General features: G+C 47.1%; 1 protein-coding gene across 4 annotated transcripts in view; it reads right to left on the bottom strand.

The window, feature by feature from the left end:
* P4ha3 (prolyl 4-hydroxylase subunit alpha 3) overlaps nucleotides 1-20,927 on the bottom strand; it is a 35,071-nt gene extending 14,144 nt beyond the window's left edge. Inside the window, exons 1-8 of one of the 4 annotated variants that reach the window (XM_063267165.1) lie at nucleotides 20,031-20,542; nucleotides 15,758-15,934; nucleotides 14,959-15,101; nucleotides 13,157-13,380; nucleotides 8,682-8,831; nucleotides 5,639-5,690; nucleotides 1,464-1,627; nucleotides 1,086-1,262 (exon numbers count right to left, since the gene is read on the bottom strand). In XM_063267165.1, the coding sequence (XP_063123235.1) occupies nucleotides 1,086-1,262; nucleotides 1,464-1,627; nucleotides 5,639-5,690; nucleotides 8,682-8,831; nucleotides 13,157-13,380; nucleotides 14,959-15,101; nucleotides 15,758-15,762 (915 nt within the window). In that variant the 5' untranslated portion in view covers nucleotides 15,763-15,934; nucleotides 20,031-20,542. 4 annotated transcript variants of the gene reach the window in all.
* Nucleotides 20,928-22,244: the final 1,317 nt, after the last annotated feature.

The following is a 22,244-nucleotide window of genomic DNA, read 5'->3' as shown; positions in this document are numbered from 1 at the left end:
TATGTGTGTATGTGTGTGTGTGGCAGTGTGACAGTGTCTCACTATGTAGCCCTGTGTGTGTGTGTGTGTGTGTGTATGTGTGTGTGTGTGACAGTGTGGCAGTGTCTCACTACGTAGCCCTGGATGTCCTGGAACTCACCATGTAAACCAGGCTGGCCTCGAACTCACAGAGATCCTCCTGCCTCTGCCTTTGCTTTCACCAGTCATGTGGGTGGAAGTGATGTTTTCACTTCTAAATAGAAGCTTTGAAAGCCAGTTCACCTTTGCCATTTCTGTCTTATTCCCTCTTCCATGAGGCCCCAACAGAGGCTGCTCTGCCAGGCTGGGTTCCAGAGCCTCTGCCAACCAACACAGTGTGTAATGTGGTAAGCTGTGGCCGTCTCCAAGGGTCAGGGGCCACTAATTACCAAACCTCACTTAGCCTAAGCTTCCTTGTTAAGTTTTTTTTTTTTTTCGGAGCTGGGGACCGAACCCAGGGCCTTGCGCTTGCTAGGCAAGCACTCTACCACTGAGCTAAATCCCCAACCCCTCTAAGCTTCCAAATAAGAAAAACAACAGAGTGACAACCAGCACCTGCTAAACTCCAGTCCTGACTCTAGTGCACGTTTATCTTAAATCCGGGCCTCAGTTTCCTTTTTAACAGAGTCATGAAGTTGAACCAGCAAATACACACCAGTGTGTCAGCCCTTGCTGCTGTCAAGTCCTTTCCCTCTACTGACTATAAGGACGAGTTGACGTTTTGAGAAGTCTCCTTTGTATTTCTTGATATCACTTTGATAATGTACAATGGTACACCTGCATCTCACACACACTATTGGCTGGATTTTAGCAACTGTCTAAGCCATGATTTCCATATCCCTGAGAAGATATTGGCAGCGCAATGTGAACATCTCCTTAGTCCCCCAGCGCCTCATCTCAATCCTTCCCCACCGGAGCGAGTACAGCCATGCTTTCTTTTCCCCACCGCTCATTGGTCTTACAGAGTGGTTGGCATTTTGAACCCCTGGACTAAGAAAGGGTCTTGCTATGCCAGCTGTCTGTTCTCCAGGCATGAGGGGACACAGAGGGTATTTGGGGATGCTCACCCACGGTTCTGCGAGCTCTCGGATTTTCTGGGCTTCCTCATCACTGACGAAATCATGGTAGAGAGCCACGAGGGGCCGCAGGTGGATGACCTCCTTGCGTGCGGGCTGGAGCAGTAGGTAGGGGCTGGAATTGGTCTCGTAGGAGCAGTAGAGGCTGGGGATTTGGTAGTGTGTTGGCTGTAGGGAAAGATTAGAGTTGATGTAAGAAAAGAAGGGTTAGGGAACCATGGCATTAAAAACTGGAATTTAAGACTACCAGACCATGGGGCCATTTGGGTGCTGTTGTTAAGTTGTATCGCCATTAAGGCGTCAGGTTTTCACTCAAGTTATCCCGACTCCAGTCAATCCTCCCCTTTCTCTCTCCCCGAGGAATCCCACCTGGGAGCCCAGGGTCTGGCATAGCCCCTCATAGGTGTCCCTGGTCTGGAGGTGGGGTACGTTGGGCCTCTGAATTGCTGTCTCAGCCGCCATCAGGTGACCATTCTCAGCCAAGAGCCTTTCGTATTTCAACACATTCCTGGCCATCCTCTTATTGTCTGGGCCTGGGGGAAACCCGAACAGGAAACAACACAGATGAACAAATGCTGGCCTCAGGAAGAACTCTCAAGACTTCCTGCAGCTGGCTGTGCTGGCACAGACCTTTGACCCCAGCTTCCAGGAGGCAGAGGCAGGAGGATCTCTGTGAGTTCCAGACCAGCCAGAGCTATATTGTGAGACCTGGTCTCATAAACAACAACAGCAACGACAACGACGACAACATTCCAAAAACAAAACTACCGAAGCTTTACTGTCACACTGGGCTGACACCTTCACACTTTAAATTACGTCTCCTGTCACTGCCCTTCCTCCTGGAAGAGCATGTGGCTTTAAAAAGTGACTGTCCTGGGCCTGCTGCTAACATTATTAGACAGGGACCACGAGGGTCACTTTTGTTAGAAGAGAAGCTTCGCCGTTCATCCAGCCTTCCATTACAGTCCACTTCAAAACATCTCCTACACCAGATACTGAGCTGAACTCCCCGAGCAGGGAGTCCAATAACCACCTGGAGGAGAGCACGGCAAGTGAGAGAAGAAGCAGGGAGCTCGGCCATCACCTAGAGGACAGGCCCAGCCTGTTCTCCTTATATATCTTATTCCTGTGGGTATATGTGCGTACGGCAGGTGGTGCGCCTTTGTGGGTGCGTCTGAAGGCTAGAGAAGGGATGTTGGGTGTCCTCCTCAATTGCTGTCAATTTTATTCCTTTGACACATGGTCTCTCACTGAACCTGACGTTCCTTGTTTTTCAGCCAGGCTGTCTGACCTGCAGGCCTCAGAAAGCCACATGTATCTTCCCTTCCCAAGCTCAGCTCTGGTGTTACAGGCGCCCGGGGTCGGGGGTAACATCATGCCCAGCTATTAACATGGCTGCCGAGGATCCAAACTCAGGAGCTCACGCTTGTGTAGCAAGTGCCCTTACCCACAGGGCTCTCTCCCCAGCTCCCTGTTCTCCGTAGAACTGGAAGCATATTCATTCTCCGCTCTACTAGGTCCTCGGGAACAGCATTTCTCAGCCTTCCTAATGCTAGGACCTTTCCTCATCCTGGGCCCACAGGTGCTCTGGCATGATCCTTCAGAATTCCTGCTAGGGGTTTGGAGAGATGGCTCAGTGGTTAAGAGTGCTTCCTACTCTTTCAGAGGACCACGGTTCAATGCCCAGTGCCCACAGCCGGCAGGGCACAACCACCTAGAACTCCAGTTCCAAGGCATCTGATATCCCCTTCTGGAATCCTCTGGTCCCTGCACTCACACACGCACATTCCCACACACGGATTCCAACATGCACACATAATTACAAGCTAAAAATAATTATTTAAAAATTCCTGGGGTTGGGGATTTAGCTCAGTGGTAGAGCGCTTGCCTCGGAAGCGCAAGGCCCTGGGTTCCGTCCCCAGCTCCGAAAAAAAAAAAAAAAAAAAAAAAAAAGAACCAAAAAAAAAAAAAAAAAGAAAAAAGAAAAAGAAAAAGAAAAATTCCTACTGGCCGTCACAGAGCAGAACAGGATGGGGCAAAAGGGAGCTAGACTTTACCACAGTCAGAGGCTCTGAGGCACGCACTGTGCCTGTAAGGTGCCACTCCTATTGAAGAGGGAAGGGGAGGGCATATGTGGTTACTCCTTCCTAGTAAAAGGAGGAATGAAGTTTTGGAGAATGGAAACGATAGATCCAAACCCCAGTGGATATACCACAAAGCCAGAAACGGAAGCAAGGCCTTCAGTGGCTGTGCCCTATTTACCGCCAATGTTAGCCCACAGCTTGGGTCATTAAGAGATAGAGATTTTAATGGATCAAGCGCAAAGAAGGAAATGAATGTTGACTTTAGATTTTATGTTTTCTTCTGTGTGTGTGTGTGTGTGTGTGTGTGTGTGTGTGTGCATGTTCTTGCACATGTGTAAGGGCACGTGGAAGGCTGCACACACATGTGCAGGCTGAGGCCATTGTCGAGTCGCTCTCCATGGCTCCTCCACCTCACTCGCTGTGCGGGATCTCTCAGAGGACCTCTCAGGTGAGGCCAGAGCTGTTGAACATGGCTAGTTTTGCTAGTGACCATCTTCTGGAGGTCTTTTGTTTCACCCTTTGCCTTTGAAGGCTAGATCTACAGGTGGACTACCACACACAACCCGTATTTTATATGGGTTTCTATTGATCTGAACTCTGGTCCTCACCCTTGCAAGACACGTGCTTTAATAAGAGCTATCACCCCAGTGCCTTAGTTTTCCTTATCCTACCAATTACCCGTGGATTTGCAGACGAGTATTCTTTGTCAAGGTATCAAAAGGAATACTGTTGGAGCCCTCTCTGTGTCCACAGTGGATTGGTTCCAGGTTCTCTTTAGGTACCAAAATCCACAGAAGCTCATTCATTTATAAAATAGTGTAGTGTTTGCAGACAGCTTATGCACATCCACCAACATCCTTCCAACCACCTCTGGTTTATTTTATAACAGCGGACACACATAAATGCTATAGGCACAAGTAAGGAAATAATAGTGACCCTACAGTGCTTAGGGAATAATGACAAGAGGAAAGGCTATACCTGTTCTTTTTAAAAAAAAAATACAAAGTTGGTTGAATCCATGGAAACAGAACTCAGCGATAGGTATGAAGGGAAGAACACACTAGCTGAATTCATCTAAAAGTTATGAATAGCTGCAGTTAAAAAGGACTCCGGAGGCTGGAGAGATGGTTCAATGGTTACAAGCTCTGGCTGCCCTTGCATGTGGCTGCAGTTACCAGCACCCACATGGTGGTTCACAACCATCTATCACTCAAGTTCCAGATGATCTGACATCCTCTTCTCCATGGTCTCCACGGGCACCAGGCATGTGCACAACACACAACAGACATATACTCGCAAAACACTCATGCACATAAAACAAGATGTCAAGAAGTCCTCAAATACTCAGTGACTATTAGTGATTTTGCATCTTACTTTAGTAGCTAAATACTTAAAGGAAAGTCTAGGAAGCCATCTACCACCAAAATTTTAAGCAAAACTTTCAAAGCTGAGCTACGCAGCATCTTCTCCCTTTGCTGTTGACACAGGCATCCCCTACAGGGGCTGAAGCTGGACCTGGGCAGGAGGCCTGCATAGCCAAGTGAGCTCTGGTTTTAAGGAAGAACTGATAGCTCTCAGTAAACAGCCAAAGACGTGAATGGCTCTCTGACTCACTCCCTTCTCACATACACAGTGCACATTGATTTGATTCATTCCTGGGTTTCCTTCCAAACCCTGGGTCTTCAAACTGCCCCTGCAGAAACTGGCTCTTAGCCTCGACTTGTTCTCGTCGAAAGAACAAGTTGGAAAGAGGCAAGTAACAGCTTTTAACCATTTCCCCAAGTAACTCATGAATTTCCTTCTTTCAGGGATCTGACCTGGGGAGGTAGCTCACAGAGAACTTGCTGTCAACACGAAGGAGCCTGAGTGCAAATCCCCACACCCACATACATGGCTGGACACGGCTACCTGCGCTTGAAATCCCAGCTTTTGGGGGTTGAAGATGGGCAGACGGTTGGAGCTCAGGAACTTGCTACCAAACAGCGTAGACAAAGCAATGAGCTTCAAGTTGAGGGAAAGACTTTGTCTTTAAAAATGAGGAGGAGGGACTGGAGAGATGGCACTGTGGTTAAGAGATCTGACTCCTCCTTTAGTACAAACCTTGACAGCCGCTCCCGACTGTCTGAAACTCCAGTTCCAGAGAATTCGTCTTCTGGCTTCCCCAGGCACCAGCCACTCAAGTGGTGCACAAACATAGACAGAGAAAGAACTCATGCATATAAAAATACTCCTGAGGTAAAAATTTTAAAAATTAAATAAAAATAAATGAGATCTCTATAAAGGAAGTCACCCCACACCCTTCTCTCATCTCTGCATGCACAACCACAGGCATGCTCACTGGTACACACACACACACACACACACACACACACACACACTCAAATTTTACTTCACAAGAATTACAGTTTAGGAGCAGAGAGGCAGGATGGGTCGGTCACCTTCTGTCTTAGTGTTACTTACTGTAGACAAGGAACTCTCGAGAGAGGCTGAGGGCACACGAAACATTTCCTACCTTATTAAAAAAGAAAAGAAAGAAAACGTCAACTGAAACAATATTTTCTCTAATTAAATCACTTAATAGTGAAACTGTAAAATATTCTTACCACAGTGAATACTCAAGTTCACTGAAAAGAGTAATGAGCGAGAATTGCAGAGGGTTCCTTTTTGTTCTTAGTTTTTGTTTTTGTTGTTTGGTAGGTTTTTGTTTTTGTTTTTTATTTTAACAGCCCTGTGACAAATACGTCTCCTTGTTAACAAATATATTACTACCACCCATACCAGCAAGGGAAGAAAGAGAAATTGGGGTAAGCTTGATTAGGCTTGGTGCATAGCTCAGTGGTGAACTGCTGTCCTGGTATGCGCCTTGGGTTTAAGCCACAGTACCACCAAAAGGAAAAAGGGAGGGAAGACCAGGAAGAGGAAGAGGAGGAGGAGGAGGAGGAGGAGGAGGAGATAAAGAAATTCTATCAAAAGTACGGTTTTTCTGTACTTATTCTCCAGGCTTAGTATTTCCTAGTGTCTAGACAGTTAGCGGGAAGGAAGCAAAAGAAAAACTAAAATAAGCATTGCTTGGTGTGTAGGAATTAGCCATCTGCAACCATGCAATCTTGGCCTGCCTCCTCATGGGCAAAAGGATGTATGTCTGAGGAGGAGAACCCCTCACAAGCAGGTTTCAGTCTGCCTCCAGGCACTGCAGAATAACAAGCTAACGGGAAGGTACAGAAATGGAATTCCTTGAAGTTTTAGCATACTAACATTCCATTTTAGTGATAAAAGCAATAATAATCACACTACAAAATATTAGAAAAATGAGATAAAAAATCACTCCACTGAAGCCCAGCCACCCAGGTACTTGTGACTATATGCAGTCTTTATGTATCTATGATCCCATTTTTTTCCTATTGTTATTGTTTCCTTGTAATTTTGTACCAGGAATACTTTTTATCACACCATGGTCTTCCTAGAAACCACTGTAATGGCGGCATTTTATTGTACCCAGAAACAACATTACAGATGGTGAACGTTCTGCTGCTGTTGGAATTACAGATAGTTTTCATTCCTTATCACCGTGAATTGTTCTGTTCTATACTTAACAGAGGAGTGGCTCAACAATCTAAGAGTATTCTATACTTGCCAGATGCCAACGTCATAGCTTTCTTCTTCTTCTTCTCCTTCTCCTTCTCCTTCTCCTTCTCCTCCTCCTCCTCCTCCTCCTCCTCCTCGTTCCTCCTCCTCCTCATTCCTCCTCCTCCTCCTCCTCCTCCTCCTCCTCCTCCTCCTCCTCCTCTTCCTCCTCCTCCTTCTTCTTCTTCTTCTTCTTCTATTTTTTTTCCTGAGCTGGGGACCAAACCCAGGGCCTTGCGCTTGCTAGGCAAGCGCTCTACCACTGAGCTAAATCCTCAACCCCACATCATAGCTTTTAAAACAAGCACCAATCTCTCAGTCTTCTCTGACCTCTACAGGTAAGGAAAGTGAGGCTCAGGCAGATTAAGTCAGTGGCCCAAATCTTCACAGAATTTCAACTTTGTCTGTGTGACTCCATGGTCTATGGCTTAACGACCTATTTAATTGTTACTACATTTTTTATTAAAATATATTTTATATGGTAGTCAAAAGTTCCAAGTGAAGGCATGTCTACCAGATGCACTGTAGAAGCGGGGAGCGTAAATCATTTGTAAGATGAGTCTTCTGTGTTTTGTTACTTTTGCAAATTTCAAGGATGGATGGAATGTGTTGTGAGAGTCCCAGGGGCAAGCTAGGGGGTGAGGAGAGGCGAGACTGACCTCATAAGGTGCTGACACTTGATCTGAGACTGCCAGAAGGACAGAATTTTACCAGACCAATCAAATATGACATGGAGAGGAGAGGACAAGGGAGGAGAAGCCTGTCACCCGATTTGTAGGGAAATAAAGCAAAACTAATCCCATCTTGGGAGTGGAATGCTTCAGTCTGCTTTTTCTCGCTCTCTTTATGCTGGTTCTCTGTTTCCTTCCTCTACTAAAGCTCAACCACTCCTCCGCCCTTTGCTACGTCACAGTCAACCATTTTAATACAGAGCAAACTGCCTAGGAGAGTAGGAGGAGCACACAGATGTAGAAACCCATGTACCAAGAAGAACCATGGAGGGAAGAGACTGTTAGCTGCTCTGAGGATAAATCTGTCTTCTCAGCAAGGCTTTTGATCACACACATGCTCCCCCTTTCCTCAGGAAAACAGAGACAATGTATGCATGGGGCTGGCATGTAATTCTGTAGTAGAGCACTTGCCTACCACACCCAAGGCTCAATTCCTAGAATCCTCCAAAAAATAACCTCAGGGAACAGCCTGGATCATTAACTTTGGAAACTCCGTGGAACCTGCCAGATGGTAGTGGGATTTTTTCCCCCCAGCCTATTCTTGAGGACCATACAATTGGTGAGAAATGGAGTTAGTCAAATAGAACGATGGAAACTCCTATATTCTGGACGAGAGATGTCAGTGTGTGACAGGCAGGCAGGAGACCAACAGTGCCTAGGAAAGAGAGCTGCAGGAGGCCCTCAGGTTGGTACACTGGAATAAAGATGTCACCTCTGTAGCCAACAATGACCACGTTTCAGCGGGATCCAGAGTCAGGTGGGAGAGGATAACCAAACTTCTCCCTCCATAGCAATACCATGTTATCAGTGAAGCATCCTGAGCTCCTGAGACCACAGTGAGCGCTCTGCATTGACAGTGGTCCCATCAAACACCCGTGTGGCGGCTGCACTAGCAGGTGAGAGAGAGACTGCTACGAGACAGGCGAAGACTGTGAAGCAGTCCATGCGTTGGTCTTAGATTCAGATGTGGGTTTGAAGCCCACCTCTGTGAGTATCCTGGAAGGTTAAGAGTTTCTTGGAAGCTTGATTTACTTACATTCGACCTGTGGTGGTAATAACAACACTTGGTCCCCACACACACCCCAGGGAGAAAGTGATGTAGAACATTGTACTGACTGTGCTAACAACGAACTTCATCACTCTCCTACCTGGTAACAGGCAAAGGCCAAATAATCCAGGGCGTCTTCCAGACTGGCCTCATCCTCTGTCTTCCACTCTCCGTAAGATCTTCGGAAGAGACTGACAGCTTCCTCCAGCCACGGAATGGCATGGTAGTAATCCCCCGTGTCATAGGCCACCTGCAGGGGACACCAGCTACGGCTTCAGTTCACAGACAGAGGAAAGGAAATTACCTGAATATGCAGAGTAGGAGGGGTTTGAGTCCCAGGAAGCTAGCTACTCTCAAATTCAGTTTTATTCAGTTTAGTATACATTATCTAACAGTAGTGTGAGGCTTTGTGCTTATCGAAAGGAGACAGGCTTCTGCACTGGAGGAGTTTATGTTCTAGGAGATGAGAGAGATGAACTCAAGTATGTGCGGGACAGGGCAGAATGGTGCCAGGGCTTTAAGGAAAATGCATACTGCATGGGGCATGGAGAAGGGAAGAGACTCATGAAGGCCCGTGAACAAACCAGAGCAGGTTTACAGAGCAGCACGGACTTTTCTCAAAGAAGGAAAAGGATTTCAGTGAGCAGGGGTTGCGAGGAAGGGACTTTTTTTTGGGGGGGTTCTTTTTTTTCGGAACTGGGGACCGAACCCAGGGCCTTGCCTGGGGACCGAACCCAGGGCCTTGCCTGGGGACCGAACCCAGGGCCTTGCCTGGGGACCGAACCCAGGGCCTTGCCTGGGGACCGAACCCAGGGCCTTGCCTGGGGACCGAACCCAGGGCCTTGCCTGGGGACCGAACCCAGGGCCTTGCGCTTCCTAGGTAAGCGCTCTACCACTGAGCTAAATCCCCAGCCCCGCGAGGAAGGGACTTTTAAGGTGAGAATGGCAAAGTTATCATTCTGCTCACAGTATTCCTGGGGTCTAGCATGAAGGAAACAGAAAAGTGAGCATGGAGGGTGTCCACCCGGCCTTCTCAGGCGGGACTGTGCTCTTAGAAGGACATTGTGGTAGCTCTGTGAGGATGAGGTACATTTAGCTTATCCAGTACTTTCTGATTTTTGGGCATGTGATGCTTCTTGAAGTACTGAGTCAATGAAGGCCCGTGAGCAAACCAGCCCCCCAGCACAACAGTCAAACTGTAATGGTGGCAGGCAGTGGGAATGCTATGGTCACTGAGCAGGTCAGTTCTGATTAAATGTTGGAGTGCCAGGAAGCATGGCGGCACGTACCGGACAGAGCTCTCGTCTCCCACCAGCTTACAGTTAAGTAGAATTCCAGACCTTTGGGGGAGAGGTTCCTGGAAGTCAACGTTGAAGCAACATGGAATTATAAAGTCATCGAGTTGGAAAACTGTTACCGAATGACTTCACTGAGGTGTAACGGCCAGTCAGGGCAGGACCCAGAGATGCTGCCACTCTGCAGCCAGAATAACAGAGCAGCTCCCAGCTCAGGCTGCCGGCAGCCTCTGCTATGGTTTTGCTCATTCTACCCATGTCTAATTTGTTTAAAAAAGGTTGAAGTGAATGGTAATAATAAGTCGGTGATACCTAAACTTTTCTAGTTAAATTAACTGTGTGTGTTGTGTGTATATGTACATGTGTGTAGTATGTATATGTGTATATATGGTGTGTGTATATATGTGTGTATGTGGTGTATGTGTGTAATGTGTATGTGGTATATGTGTGTAGTATATATGTGGTGTGTATTATGTATGTACGTGGGTGCAGTGTATGTGTATGGTATGTGTGTATGTATGTGGTATATGTGTGTAGTATGTAAATGTGTATTGTGGTATGTGTGGTAGACATATGTGTTATGTGTGGTGTGTGTATGTGTGTGTTAAGTGGGTGTGTGTAGTATATATATATATATATATATATATATATATATATATACATGTGGTATGTATGTATGTTAGGGGAAGTAGATGTATGGAGTGTGTATGTAGTATATACATGTGTATGTGTGGTGTGTATGTATGTGGTATGTGTGTGGTGTATATGTATGGTAGGGACAGTGTATGTGTGTGGTGTGTGTATGTGTGTAGTGTGTATATATGTGTGGTATGTGTGCAGCATGTATATGTGTACATGTGGTGTGTATGTATGTATGTGGTATATATGTATGTGTTGTATATGTATGTAAGTGATGCTGGAGATTGAACCAAGAGTTTCATGCATGCTAGGGAGCTATATCCCAGTCCTAACCATTCATCTGATATTTTCATGGGGAATTTCAAGTCCTCACATGTTTCCAAAGAAAAAATGTAAAATGCCAGGTGGTAGAAACATAAATTTAGCTGAAAACTTAAGCAGTGAGCACATTAGCAGATGCTTGAGTTGTGTAGGGTGTGGGCAACTGAGGCCAGCCTGGGCTACAGAGTGAGGCAGAAAGCACAAGCAGCCACAGGATGCAGTAAGAACGCCAGTAGCCGGGTTGGGGATTTAGCTCAGTGGTAGAGCACTTGCCTAGCAAGAGCAAGGCCCTGCGTTCGGTCCCCAGCTCCGGGGGGGAAAAAAAGACAAAAAAGAACGCCAGTAGCATCCATTCCTCACAGTAGCTCACACGGCAGGTAGCCTGAGCACATATCAACAAGAGACTAAGCCATTTATGGCATATGCACACAATAGATCTATAAAAATCAATTACTGGGCTGGAGAGATGGCTAAGAGCACTGACTGCTCTTGCAGAGAACCTCGGTTGAATTCTGATTACTCATAGGGAGACTCTCAAGTGCCCATAACTTCAGTTCCAGGGGATCTGACACCATCTTCTACCTCTGAAGGCACTGGACATGCACAGGGTGCACAGACGTACACGTGAGCAGACACTCACACACACACACACACACACACACACACTAAATAAGTCTTTAAAAATGAGCTATTAATGGCGGGGTGAAAAAATGAGCTGTCAATACATATGACAATAGAAATGTATCGTAGTATAAACTGCAGAGTGAGGAAGCCAACGCAGAAGACAATGTCCTGCTCGGAGAGAACACTGGTGACCTGGGTGACAGTAAGGTGGAAGGAGGAAGAAGGAAAACTGTGTAATTAAATATAGCCAAGTTTGAAAATGAATGTCACTTCATTCATAGATATAACTGCACACACACGAGAGATAGATAGATAGATAGATAGATAGATAGATAGAGAGATAGATAGATAGATAGAGAGATAAAACTACATTTGATATTGTCCTAGGTACGGCCTACATTTTAGAATGCATTATCTTTCAAATAAATACAGATAAATTTGAAGTGCATTGTTTTCCAAACAAACACAGGTTTGCAGCAAGACTTTCAGGAAGTTAGCTTACTAGATTTTCAGTCTATGGCTAACGGTTCTCAATGCATGGCCAAGAGGCTCCAGTAACGAGCATTTACTGGCACTGTGCACCAGCTACTTGAACTAGCCGTGCGCATGACAGGACTCCCATTCTGCCCAAGACTGCAGAGAGAGAGAGAGAGAGAGAGAGAGAGAGAGAGAGAGAGAGAGAGAGAGAGAGAGAGAACGGGCAAGCAGAGAGCCTTACTCTGTGTAGGTCTGGGACCCTGATTCCCCAAGCCTGGAGCTAGGACCCACGATGCACATTGTTAGATCGGTGAATGAACATTGGGTAGGGGGAGGCAGGAGAAAAAAAGTAACACTTTCATGCGGTAAGCATCTTCTAAAGGAAAATAATTTTTTTTTTTACCCCATGTCTTTGAAGGTAAAGGCTGGCAAAGAGTATATTATAAAACAACTCAGTGTGAGCAAATATCAGGTAAATACACCCACGGGAGATTCCTGGGGTCTATTTCCTCGAGCAACATCAGGTGCACAGCCTTGGTTGTTTGACACTAACTTAGTTGAGCATTTCTGAGTACGTAGGGGACACAGCAAAGGATTCCAGAGCATCTCAGTAGGCCTTTCTGTGATCTCAACTTCACAGCACCATCTGGATCCTCCTCTCCACCCTTCCCTCTGCTTCCACCACGGTTCATACACTAGCAGGCTCTGCAGTTAGAGGGTTTTGTTTTGTTTTGTTTTGTTTTTTATGATCTTTGCCTGGTTCATGGCTATCAGCCTGGCGTGGATAACTGAACCGTTTTGTGCGTGAAGGCTGTACCTCAGTTGGTCGAGTGCTTGGCTAGTATGCATGAGACCCTGGGTTTGATTTCCAGCACTGCAGAAGCCGGGCATGGTGCAATCCCAGCACTGGAGAGATAGAGGCAGGAAGACGCTGGCAAGTTTGACACCAGCCTGGGATACACAATGCCCTGTTGGAAAGAAAAGAAAAGCTCTTCCTTCTCACACGCCCTAAGTATATGATAACCTCACGTCCCCATGGTAAGAGCATGGGAGGCTAAAAGATGGGGTTCAACTTTGCTTCTCCTACTCTGCACGATGCAGTCTTAGTGATCTACCCTGTCACTACCTCAAGCATAGGGAATACATAGAGACACATGTATGAGATACAGTTCATCCATAAGAAAGTAGAATCGAGCAGGCGGCCTTCTTTGCATGTCACCTTGCCAACTTGGAAGCAGTCATCCGCTGTGAGAGAGAAGAGCTGCCTGGGACTGTACAGGTCAGTGATGGAGGAGCCCGTGACTCTCTGGAAGACGCCCTGGGCCAAGCCCTTCACGTTGAGCATGTACACGTCCTGCAGTCGCATCAGGGCCCTTGCTGCTCCCTCGAGGTCCTCAAAGGCAGGAAGGTCTTGCTCCACCTTCTCATAACCATCCTTCAGAGCTGCACAGGTAGAAAGGCTGTGACCCCACCTTGAAACTCAGGCAATGGGCATTTATTCCATGTGGGATCTGACTACCTGGTCAAACTGCCCTCAGCAACAAGCTCAGCTCCTGGGACACTGGGTTCTTTTTGTTAAAATGGCATGCGTTTATGTGTGTACACGTGTGTACGTACATGTGCGTGTGTGAGTGTGAGTGTATGTACGTGTGTGTGCATGTGTGTGTGTGGGTGTGTGAGTGTGTGTATGTGTGTGGGTGTGTGAGTGCGTGTGTGTGCAGGTGACCTCAGAGGCCACAAAGAGCAGCACCTGAGATCGCCTGGAGCTGGAGTTACAGGCAGGCGTGAGCAGTTGGGATGCAGGCATTGGTACTGAATTGGGTCCTCTTGGAAGAGCAGTCAGTGCTCTTTTTTTTTTTTTTTTCAGAGCTGGGGACCGAACCCAGGGCCTTGCACTTGCTAGGCAAGCGCTCTACCACTGAGCTAAATCCCTAACCACAGCCAGTGCTCTTCACCACTGGCATCTCCAGCCCTCCAGAGTAGATTCTTTCCTTTGGATATTTTATGTATTTACATTACAAATGTTATTTCCCCCCCTCCATATTCCCTCCCCCTGCTTCTATGAAGATACTCCCATTCCCACCCACCCAGAGTAGATTGTGAATGACTCTCTGAGTGAGGGACATCCAGAACAACGGCATGGAGGAGGCGAAAAGAAACAAGGTGCACAGCTTGGTTGTGTTCCTCTGCCCTGTACGTCTATAATCCTTCCCTTTAGCAAGAGACAACTCTCTCTTTTTCTTTTTCTTTTTAAAGTTTATTTATTTATTATATAAGTACGCTGTGGCTGTCTTCAGACACACCAGAAGAGGGCATCAGATCCCATTACAGATGGTTGTGAGCCACCATGTGGTTGCTGGGAACTGAACTCAGGACCTCTGGAAGAGCAGTCAGTGCTCTTAACCGCTGAGCCATCTCTCCAGCCCCAACTCTTTTTTCGTAACTGATCCAAACCAACCAACTTTTTATAGTGCGAGGTAGAATGAATTAGGAAAGTGATTTTCTTTACAGGTCACATTACATTATTCTAACTTTCAGGTTTAAAAACTTGAAACAGAAATGACTACAAGGCCAAACGTTCTTTCCATAACACATATATTTAACTGGGCAGATGTACATTTCTTCACTTGATTGTGGCAAAGATCAAGTGAGGTCATAGATGGGAAGGTGGAGAGATGGCTCAGCGGTTAAGAGCACCGACTGCTCTTCCTGAGGTCCCAAGTTCAATTCCCAGCAACCAGATGGTAGCTCACAGCCATCCATAATGAGATCTAATGCCCTCTTCTGGTGTGTCTGAAGAGAGCAACAACGTACTCATATACATAAAATAATAAAAGTTTTAAAAAATAAAAATAAAATAAAATTATAAACCTATTGGCAAGGGACTTGCTATTGACTTGAAAGGGATTAGGAGTTTCTGTCTGCTCTGCTAATCCTCATTGTAACTCAACAGTTTCTCTCTCTTTACCACTGAATCAGGAGCTAGAAGCTTCCCCTGTGTTCCACAGCCCTCCTCATTACCTCGGATGTTCTCAGTGGCTTCCAGACTGTGTACCACATTCCTCCAGTCAGACTGCAGACGTTTGATGAGAGTGAAGGCAAGTAGGGGATTCACTACAGGGATCTTCAAGTCCTCGTGCAAAGAAAGTACCTTGTCATAGAATCTGAAAGAAGTGAGGAAGAAACGTCTCACCCAGACACAACTGTTATATCCCAGGAGGGCTACCATGATGAGAGCAGCTAAAATGAAGAGCAGGCTACAGTAGTACCTGCCTGTAGCCCTAACCTCTTTAGGAATGGGGTGGTGGTATGGAAACTGGAGTGTTGAACCTCTTGAAACTCCCGTAAACAGTTCATCTAAAAAATCCAGGCAGGAATAAACGACCTGGAAACTGTAAATAACCCATAAGCCGGTCCGTTCATTTATTCACTGCAAGGGTCAGTGTAGACCGCTTAGTCAGTGCGTCTGTCACTACACTAAATGTTAGAGACACAAAGGTAAGGTGTGCTCCAGCCCAAAGGCTTTACAGACACAAAGCTCTGTCCCTCTGTTGTCACTCTAGACCCAGTACTTAGTGTCTGGAAGGAACTCAGAAGCATTTGGGAACAAACAACAGTCAGTGTGAGGTATGCTAAGAGAGCACGGAGCGTACGGAACCATGGTGGTTGGAAAAGGTGTAGGCAACCTGCTTCTTGAGGAGCTCTTTAAATGTTTCCATGACCACTACCTACTGGATCCTTACCACGTACTGGGCGTTCTATTCTATTTCATTTCTATTTTATGTACATGGGTGTTTCGCCTTCCTGTGTATCTATGTACCGCATGTGTGCAGCGCTGGTGCAGAAGAGAGGTCTCTGGATCCTCTAGAACTGGAGATGTGGATGGTTGTGAGCCATGTGGGTGCTGGGAACCAAACCTAGGTCCTCTGGAAAGCTGCAAATGCTATGAATTACAGAGCCACTTCTCCAGCCCATTCAGTGAAGATTTTATTTTGTCCTATTTGCAGTAGAGGAAAACAAAATGAGGCTGCAGTGTTAGAAAGTAGCAAACTAGCATTGTAACCAAAGCCACTCCATTCAGAAGCCTTGGTTCTGAGTTGACTTCGCCATGGCTCCGTGAAAATAAATGAAGAAGGGAAGGTAAGAAGGGTAGGTTTCGAGCTAATGGGAACCAATGTGTACAAACTGCAAACGTTTGACATGTAACTACGTAGTCAATGAGTTAACATGTAAGCATCATTTCTGAGATGCCTGACTCCATGCTGGGTCCTGGGATACAAAGCAAAGATGAGACCCACTGCTCATTGAGTTCATGGACCAAGCTGGGCAGTGGTGGCACAGCCTTTAATCCCAGCACTCTGGAAGCAGAGCCAGGTCCATCCCTGGGCTCAAGGCCAGCCTGGTCTACAGAGTAAGTTCCAGGACAGTCAGGGTTACACAAAGAACCTCTGTCTTAAACCCCTCAAACCTTTCCCCCACCAAAAGATATCCCATGGTCCGAAAGAACTTGTTCTTATCACTTAGTACCTTCAAGGCAACTTATTAAAGAGAGTATTCAGTTGGGTTAGAGTTCATGATGGCAGAGCAATGGCGTGGCAGAAGGACAGCTGAGCGCACATCTTGATCCACAAGCATGAGGCAGAAAGAGCACACTGGGAATAGTGAGTTTTGAAACCTCAGAGCCTGTCCCCAGTGACACACCTCCTCAAACAAGACCACACCTCCTAATCCTTCCCAAATAGTTACACCAACTAGGGATAAAGTCTTCACATCTATGAACCTATGAGGACTATTCTCGTTCAGATCATATTATCTAAATTCAATACTCTTGTGTGGATGTGTATGCTCCTGGGGATTTAACCTAGGACTCTGTGCATGAGGCAAGTACTTTATCTCTGCATTATATCATTAGGTTTCTTTTAATTTTGAGATAGGGCATCTCTAATTTGCCCTGGATGACCACAAACTCACTTGGTAGTTCCAGGAAGGCCTTGAACTTGTGATCCTCATGACTTAGCCTCCCAAGTTCTTTAACATGAGGAGCTGTATTAAAGGGTCGCAGCATTAGGAAGGCTGAGAACCACTGCTCTAATAAATAGCTTTATTTCCTTATCCAAAAATTAATTTCAAAATCAATATAAAAACAGCCCAATAGAAGTAGACTGCATGAGTGAGTACAAGAGCTCACGAGTGCTTTGAGGAAAGTGAGGGACCTTGTCGACAGAGAGAGAGAAGAAGAATGTGGGAGGGAGACAGGCAGTGTAATCTGAGGATTTCCAAAGAGCGAGGCTCGCAGGCGAGAAAGAAAGCTGGCAATAGACAAAGACTCCCACCGAAGCTTCCAGGCAATCAATGTTCAACAAAAACAGAGGAACAAAAATCTGGGCCTGGGTGACCCAAGCAGGACACAGAAGCCTGGCAAGTCCCTCTGGGGTCTCCAATCCCAAAGACTGGGCTGCTTGTGGGCCATTCCTCTGGGGTTTCAAACCCAAACCTGCCTCTGGAGTGTGGAGACCGGTTTACTTAGCTCGCTATTTCCTGCTTGGGCTCCATATGGATCCACTTAGTGAACTGCTAGACAGAAAAAAATGTCCAAGTATGGGCCCAAGCCAAGTCTGGCGTAAAAAGTGAAGTGTCCAGGAACAATTGAGGCTGAGCGCCGTGATTTTTACAAGGCACACTGGACAGGGAGGAGCTGGGAGGAGCCCGAGCCCTGAGGCTAATTCTGACCCAGCCACCAACCAGCTCTGCTCCGTGAGGTGAAAAGACTGGTTTGGTCTACGCTAGACCTCTTTGGGTCCTTTTGTTTTCCATTCTTGTTCTTCCCATCACCTTTCCACAACAGAATCAACAGACCCTTCCTAGGGCAAGGACAAGTGTTTAAAAGGCATCTGGACAATCAGAGGCGCAGAGGGAAAGCAGTGAGGCACAGAGGTGAACATCGCTCCACGTCAGTCATCAAACCAAAAGTTCTGTCTTCACTCCTGCCTTCCTTGCACCCCACTTTGCATCAGACCAAGGGCTTTCTCGTTACTGCAGCACATCAAGCAAGGCAGTGTTCAAATATGACTTCTTTTTCTTTCACACAGGGAAGAAGGGGGATGGCGGGATCTATAGATTGATATCCGAGGCTGGCTAGGAATGCAAACTTGGCTGTATGCCCAGCCTCTGAGCAAACAGCTCCTTTCCAGAGACGCTGAAGGCAAACCTCAGGCTTCCCTAAACGGCTTTTTGCTTTAACAAATGCTGCTGAGAGTGGAAAATCAGATCCTTTCCTTCAAGAATCTGCACATAAAATTTGCAACCCAATCCCTGCAATAAGCTTCCCGGGTAGCTTATTCAACCACAGTACAAGGGCCATGTCAATTCAATGTGTTTCTCCTTTGAAATTGAGAGATGGCTTTGCCACCACTCTTTGGAGGCATCCTGGATACTTCACTTTGAGCCCAGATTTCATTCCAGTCTTTCACTCTTTGTATTTCTTAACGGCACCAACAAAAACTAGAGATGGACTGCGCCCCCCTGCCGACTGTGCCCCCCCCCACCGACTGTGTGCTCTGTGATGGGGTACGCAGTGATGGGGGCGCTAACGAGCACTTTCTATCCATTAGCTGGTAGGAGCAGCTTCAGCAACCACACCCACCTCATCTCCTGATTTAGAAACCCAGAGAATATAAAACGAGGGCCTTACAAATAACATTTCAATTTACATAAAAATCACCAGATTGGGACTATGGAAAAATGAGCCCAAACTGCCCAAATTCTCATTTTTAAAAGCGAACACTCCACTGGGGCTTTAGAGCATGACTGGGGGACAGAATCGCAGCCTCTAAACATCAACACGAACGTGATGAGATTAAATGTTCATAATCATCTAAGAAAAGAATCTAGGATATTTTTAAATTCCTTTTTAGGTCTTTTAGAATCCCAGCAAGTGCATACAGCTGGCGGGGTTACTGCTTAGTCCATGAGCAGCGGTGTTGGTGGTTGGTTCACGCTGGTGCTGCTTGACCCACAGTAGTCCTTCTGCCTCAGCCTCCCCACTGCTGGGACTGGACTTCACCAGCCAGCCTTGAACAGTCAAAAGGAGTTAGCATTTTCTCAGCAACTTACTCCGTGCTAAGCTCAATGATAAATAACTTTACCTGGGATGCAACCGTTCCAAGCACCCAATGAGAATAACCATTAAAGCCTCGCTGTATAAATTAGGAAACTAAATCTTAAAAGACGTAACACTGTTAGAGTCAAAAGCCAAACAGAGGTCTGTGGAGCTCCTGAATCTAGACTCTGTACCCAGTGTCCCACACACTTTCTTCCTGCATTATTTTCCTCCTCCTCCTCTTCCTCCTCCTCTTCCTCCTCCTCCCCCTCCTCCTTCTCTTCCTCTTCTTCCTCCTCGTCTGCTTCTTCTTCCTCCTTTTTAGTATAGACAGGTCTCTTTTCTTAGCTTTTCCTAAACTTGCCTCTTACTTACAGATTGTTTTTCTTAGCGTAAGAGTATGACCTGCAGTTTTTAACAAGCCGATTTGATACAGCAACTCAGACAAATGCTTGCCCGAATACAAGTCATCAGTTGCCACCGATGGCTATTTGAAGAGCAGACTGCAGGATTAGCCAACTCTTACGAAACTGGCTGTCCTTAATGACCATTTCTTATAAACATTTGTGTGAGTGGAGCAGGGAGGGGGGCTGGCATGGGGATGCATTTGAAGTTTAAAGTTAAAGCTAGAAATCAAATGACCTGCTTCTGCTCTCTCTAGCCAAGTCTGTAAGGACAATTGGATGTATGTGGAAACGGCTTCGTTTTACCGTCCGCGGGCGTCTTGGCGTCTGAAGTGAAGAAGGCACAGAGCATGCCGGTACCCTGTGCAAAGATTCCTTCCTCATCTTGGACACCGATTAGCGCCCGAAGTCCCACACTTTAGAACAGTTCACCTTCCAGTCTCTAACGCTGTTTTTCTGACTGCATAGAAAATAATACAGGCTGTGCATTTGCATTATTACCCAGCATTACCCAGCATGAAATAGCTTTCCCATCGTTTTCTTAGAGTCAGATATTTTCTCATACATACAACCTCTCAGCCACTACTTACATTCAGAGAGCTTTTATGTGTGGAAGAGAAATGAGAGCTATAATGGTCACTACACCATTCTACTGTGTTGGCAGTAACTTGACAAGAAGTCCGAGGTCACTCGCTACTTGCCATAGCATTTTGTGAGATCCAAGTAAATCCTGGAATCACCATGCTTTTCACAGGGTACCAACTTGGACATGTGGAGGTGGATGGATGGGGAGGTGTGTGGCACCCTGGGCTCTGTGTGTGTGTGTGTGTGTGTGTGTGTGTGTGAGAGAGAGAGAGAGAGAGAGAGAGAGAGACAGAGACAGAGACAGAGACAGAGACAGAGACAGAGACAGAGACAGAGACAGACAGAGACAAAGACAGACATATACACAGAGAGACACATACACAAAGACAGAGAGACACATACACAGAGTCCGGGAGACAGAAACAGAGAGACACATATACAGGGGGGGGGGAGGGAGAGAGAGAGAGAGAGAGAGAGAGAGAGAGAGAGAGAGTGAGAGAGCGCACATGGGACAGAGAGAACTCTCATAGACTGTGACGCAGAACTCCTCTTTTCCCTCAAAGTATCTCAGGGTCCCCACACCATGACAGCTGGGTCTGGAAGTCACACTGGGTCTCAGCTACTACTCACCCAGCACTGCTGGGTCTCCCCGGTGACGCCCTCACCTGGTCAGGTCGCGCAGCCGCGCCTCCTCGCCGCGCAGGTAGCGCCTCAGTGTCCCCAGCAGCCGGCGCTCGGGCGCCAGGGCGCGCGCCACGCTGGTCAGAGCGGAGAACGTGTCCTCCCGCCCCGCGGCCGCCGCAGGGTCTCCGACCCCGAGCTCCAGCAGCACCAGCAGCGCCGCCAGCCGCGCCCCTGGGCCCATCGCGGGGTCGCGCGTCCCTCCGCGCTCCCGCCCGGCACCGCCCCGGCCCGCTCGCCCGCCCGCCCGCTCCCGCCCCGCAGCCTCGCGTCTCCCGCCCTTGGCAGCCCCTCAACACCAGACACCTCAGTGCCTGGGCCGCTGCTAACTCCTCCCTGATTCTACCGTGCCCGTCACACTTGGGGAAACTGAGGCAGAGCGGATGAGCAGTGACTTCTTTAGTTAACGCTGTGCTGTACCATCAGCCAGATTCCTCCTGTGGGACTGGAGAGAAGAACACAAAAACCTTTGGATTATGAAGGGGAATTCCAAAGTGTGACAGATACAGCATGGTGACAGAAGTGCAAGTGGCAGGGCAGAGCGGGGGTGGGGGGGTGGGGGGGGCTCTTCACAGAGGATAGGACCTCAGGCGATCTTGAAAGATGGCTAGGACTTAACAGAAGCTGAAACTCTGGGATCCAGTCACTACATAGTCACACAAAAGTATCATTATATTCTACTGGGCTCCTTGTTTTCACCCGTTACCCCTTTGCCCAGCAATGTTCATTCATTTAAGTGTTCGGTAACATCTGTGCTCTAGTAGGTGCAGATGCAGCTTGCTGCTCATAAAGGGACATGGAAAAGTGAACTGTCACGAAAACGCGCCACAGGCAATCACAGGCGTAAATGGGTGAGGGCACGCAAGAGGGGCCCCTCCTGGCAGGCTTTGATGGGGAGAGAGCATCACAGAGCCAATGTGTGTAGTTCTAACAAGGATCTTGATTGTAGGCCATCCTGGATTATCCTGGTGGGCTCAGTGCAATTACCAAGGTCCCTTTAAAAAGGCAAAGAAAGATACGAGACAATAACAGCAAAGTCAGATAGACTTGATGATGCTGTGTCGTGACTTTGAAAATGGTCTGTGGGTAACAGACGATAGCTTCTAGAAGGTTGAGAAGGCTGGAGGACAGATCTTTCCTAGTCTGCAGGAAGAACAGATACCTGCTGACACCTTAATTTTAGCTGAGTGACACATATTAGTTATGGTTTGAATTTGAAATGTACCCCATAGCTTCATCCTTTTGATTACTTGGCAAAGAGCAAGCTATGAAGCTTTGAGGAAGTAGGGCTTATCTACTCCACTAGGGCTCACTTCTGGCCAGAGCCATGAGGTTTCTGTCTGCTGGGTAGTGTGAGCATTAGCCACGTATCTTGCCAGCACCATGGAGCAGGCCCTGCTACCATGCCTTCCTTTTCACGATGGACCCCATGAGCCAAAGAAAACTTTTCTCTCTTACATCGTGTCTGTCAGATATTTGATCACAGTGCCGAGAAAGTCTAACACATTGTTTCAGGCTTCTGAATTCTGAGGCAGTAG

Source organism: Rattus norvegicus, chromosome 1 (assembly GCF_036323735.1).
Source record: "Rattus norvegicus strain BN/NHsdMcwi chromosome 1, GRCr8, whole genome shotgun sequence".
In the NCBI taxonomy this organism is placed as follows: domain Eukaryota; kingdom Metazoa; phylum Chordata; class Mammalia; order Rodentia; family Muridae; genus Rattus; species Rattus norvegicus.
The sequence above is the reverse complement of the archived record's forward strand: the minus strand, read 5'-3'. Positions and strand labels throughout refer to the sequence as shown.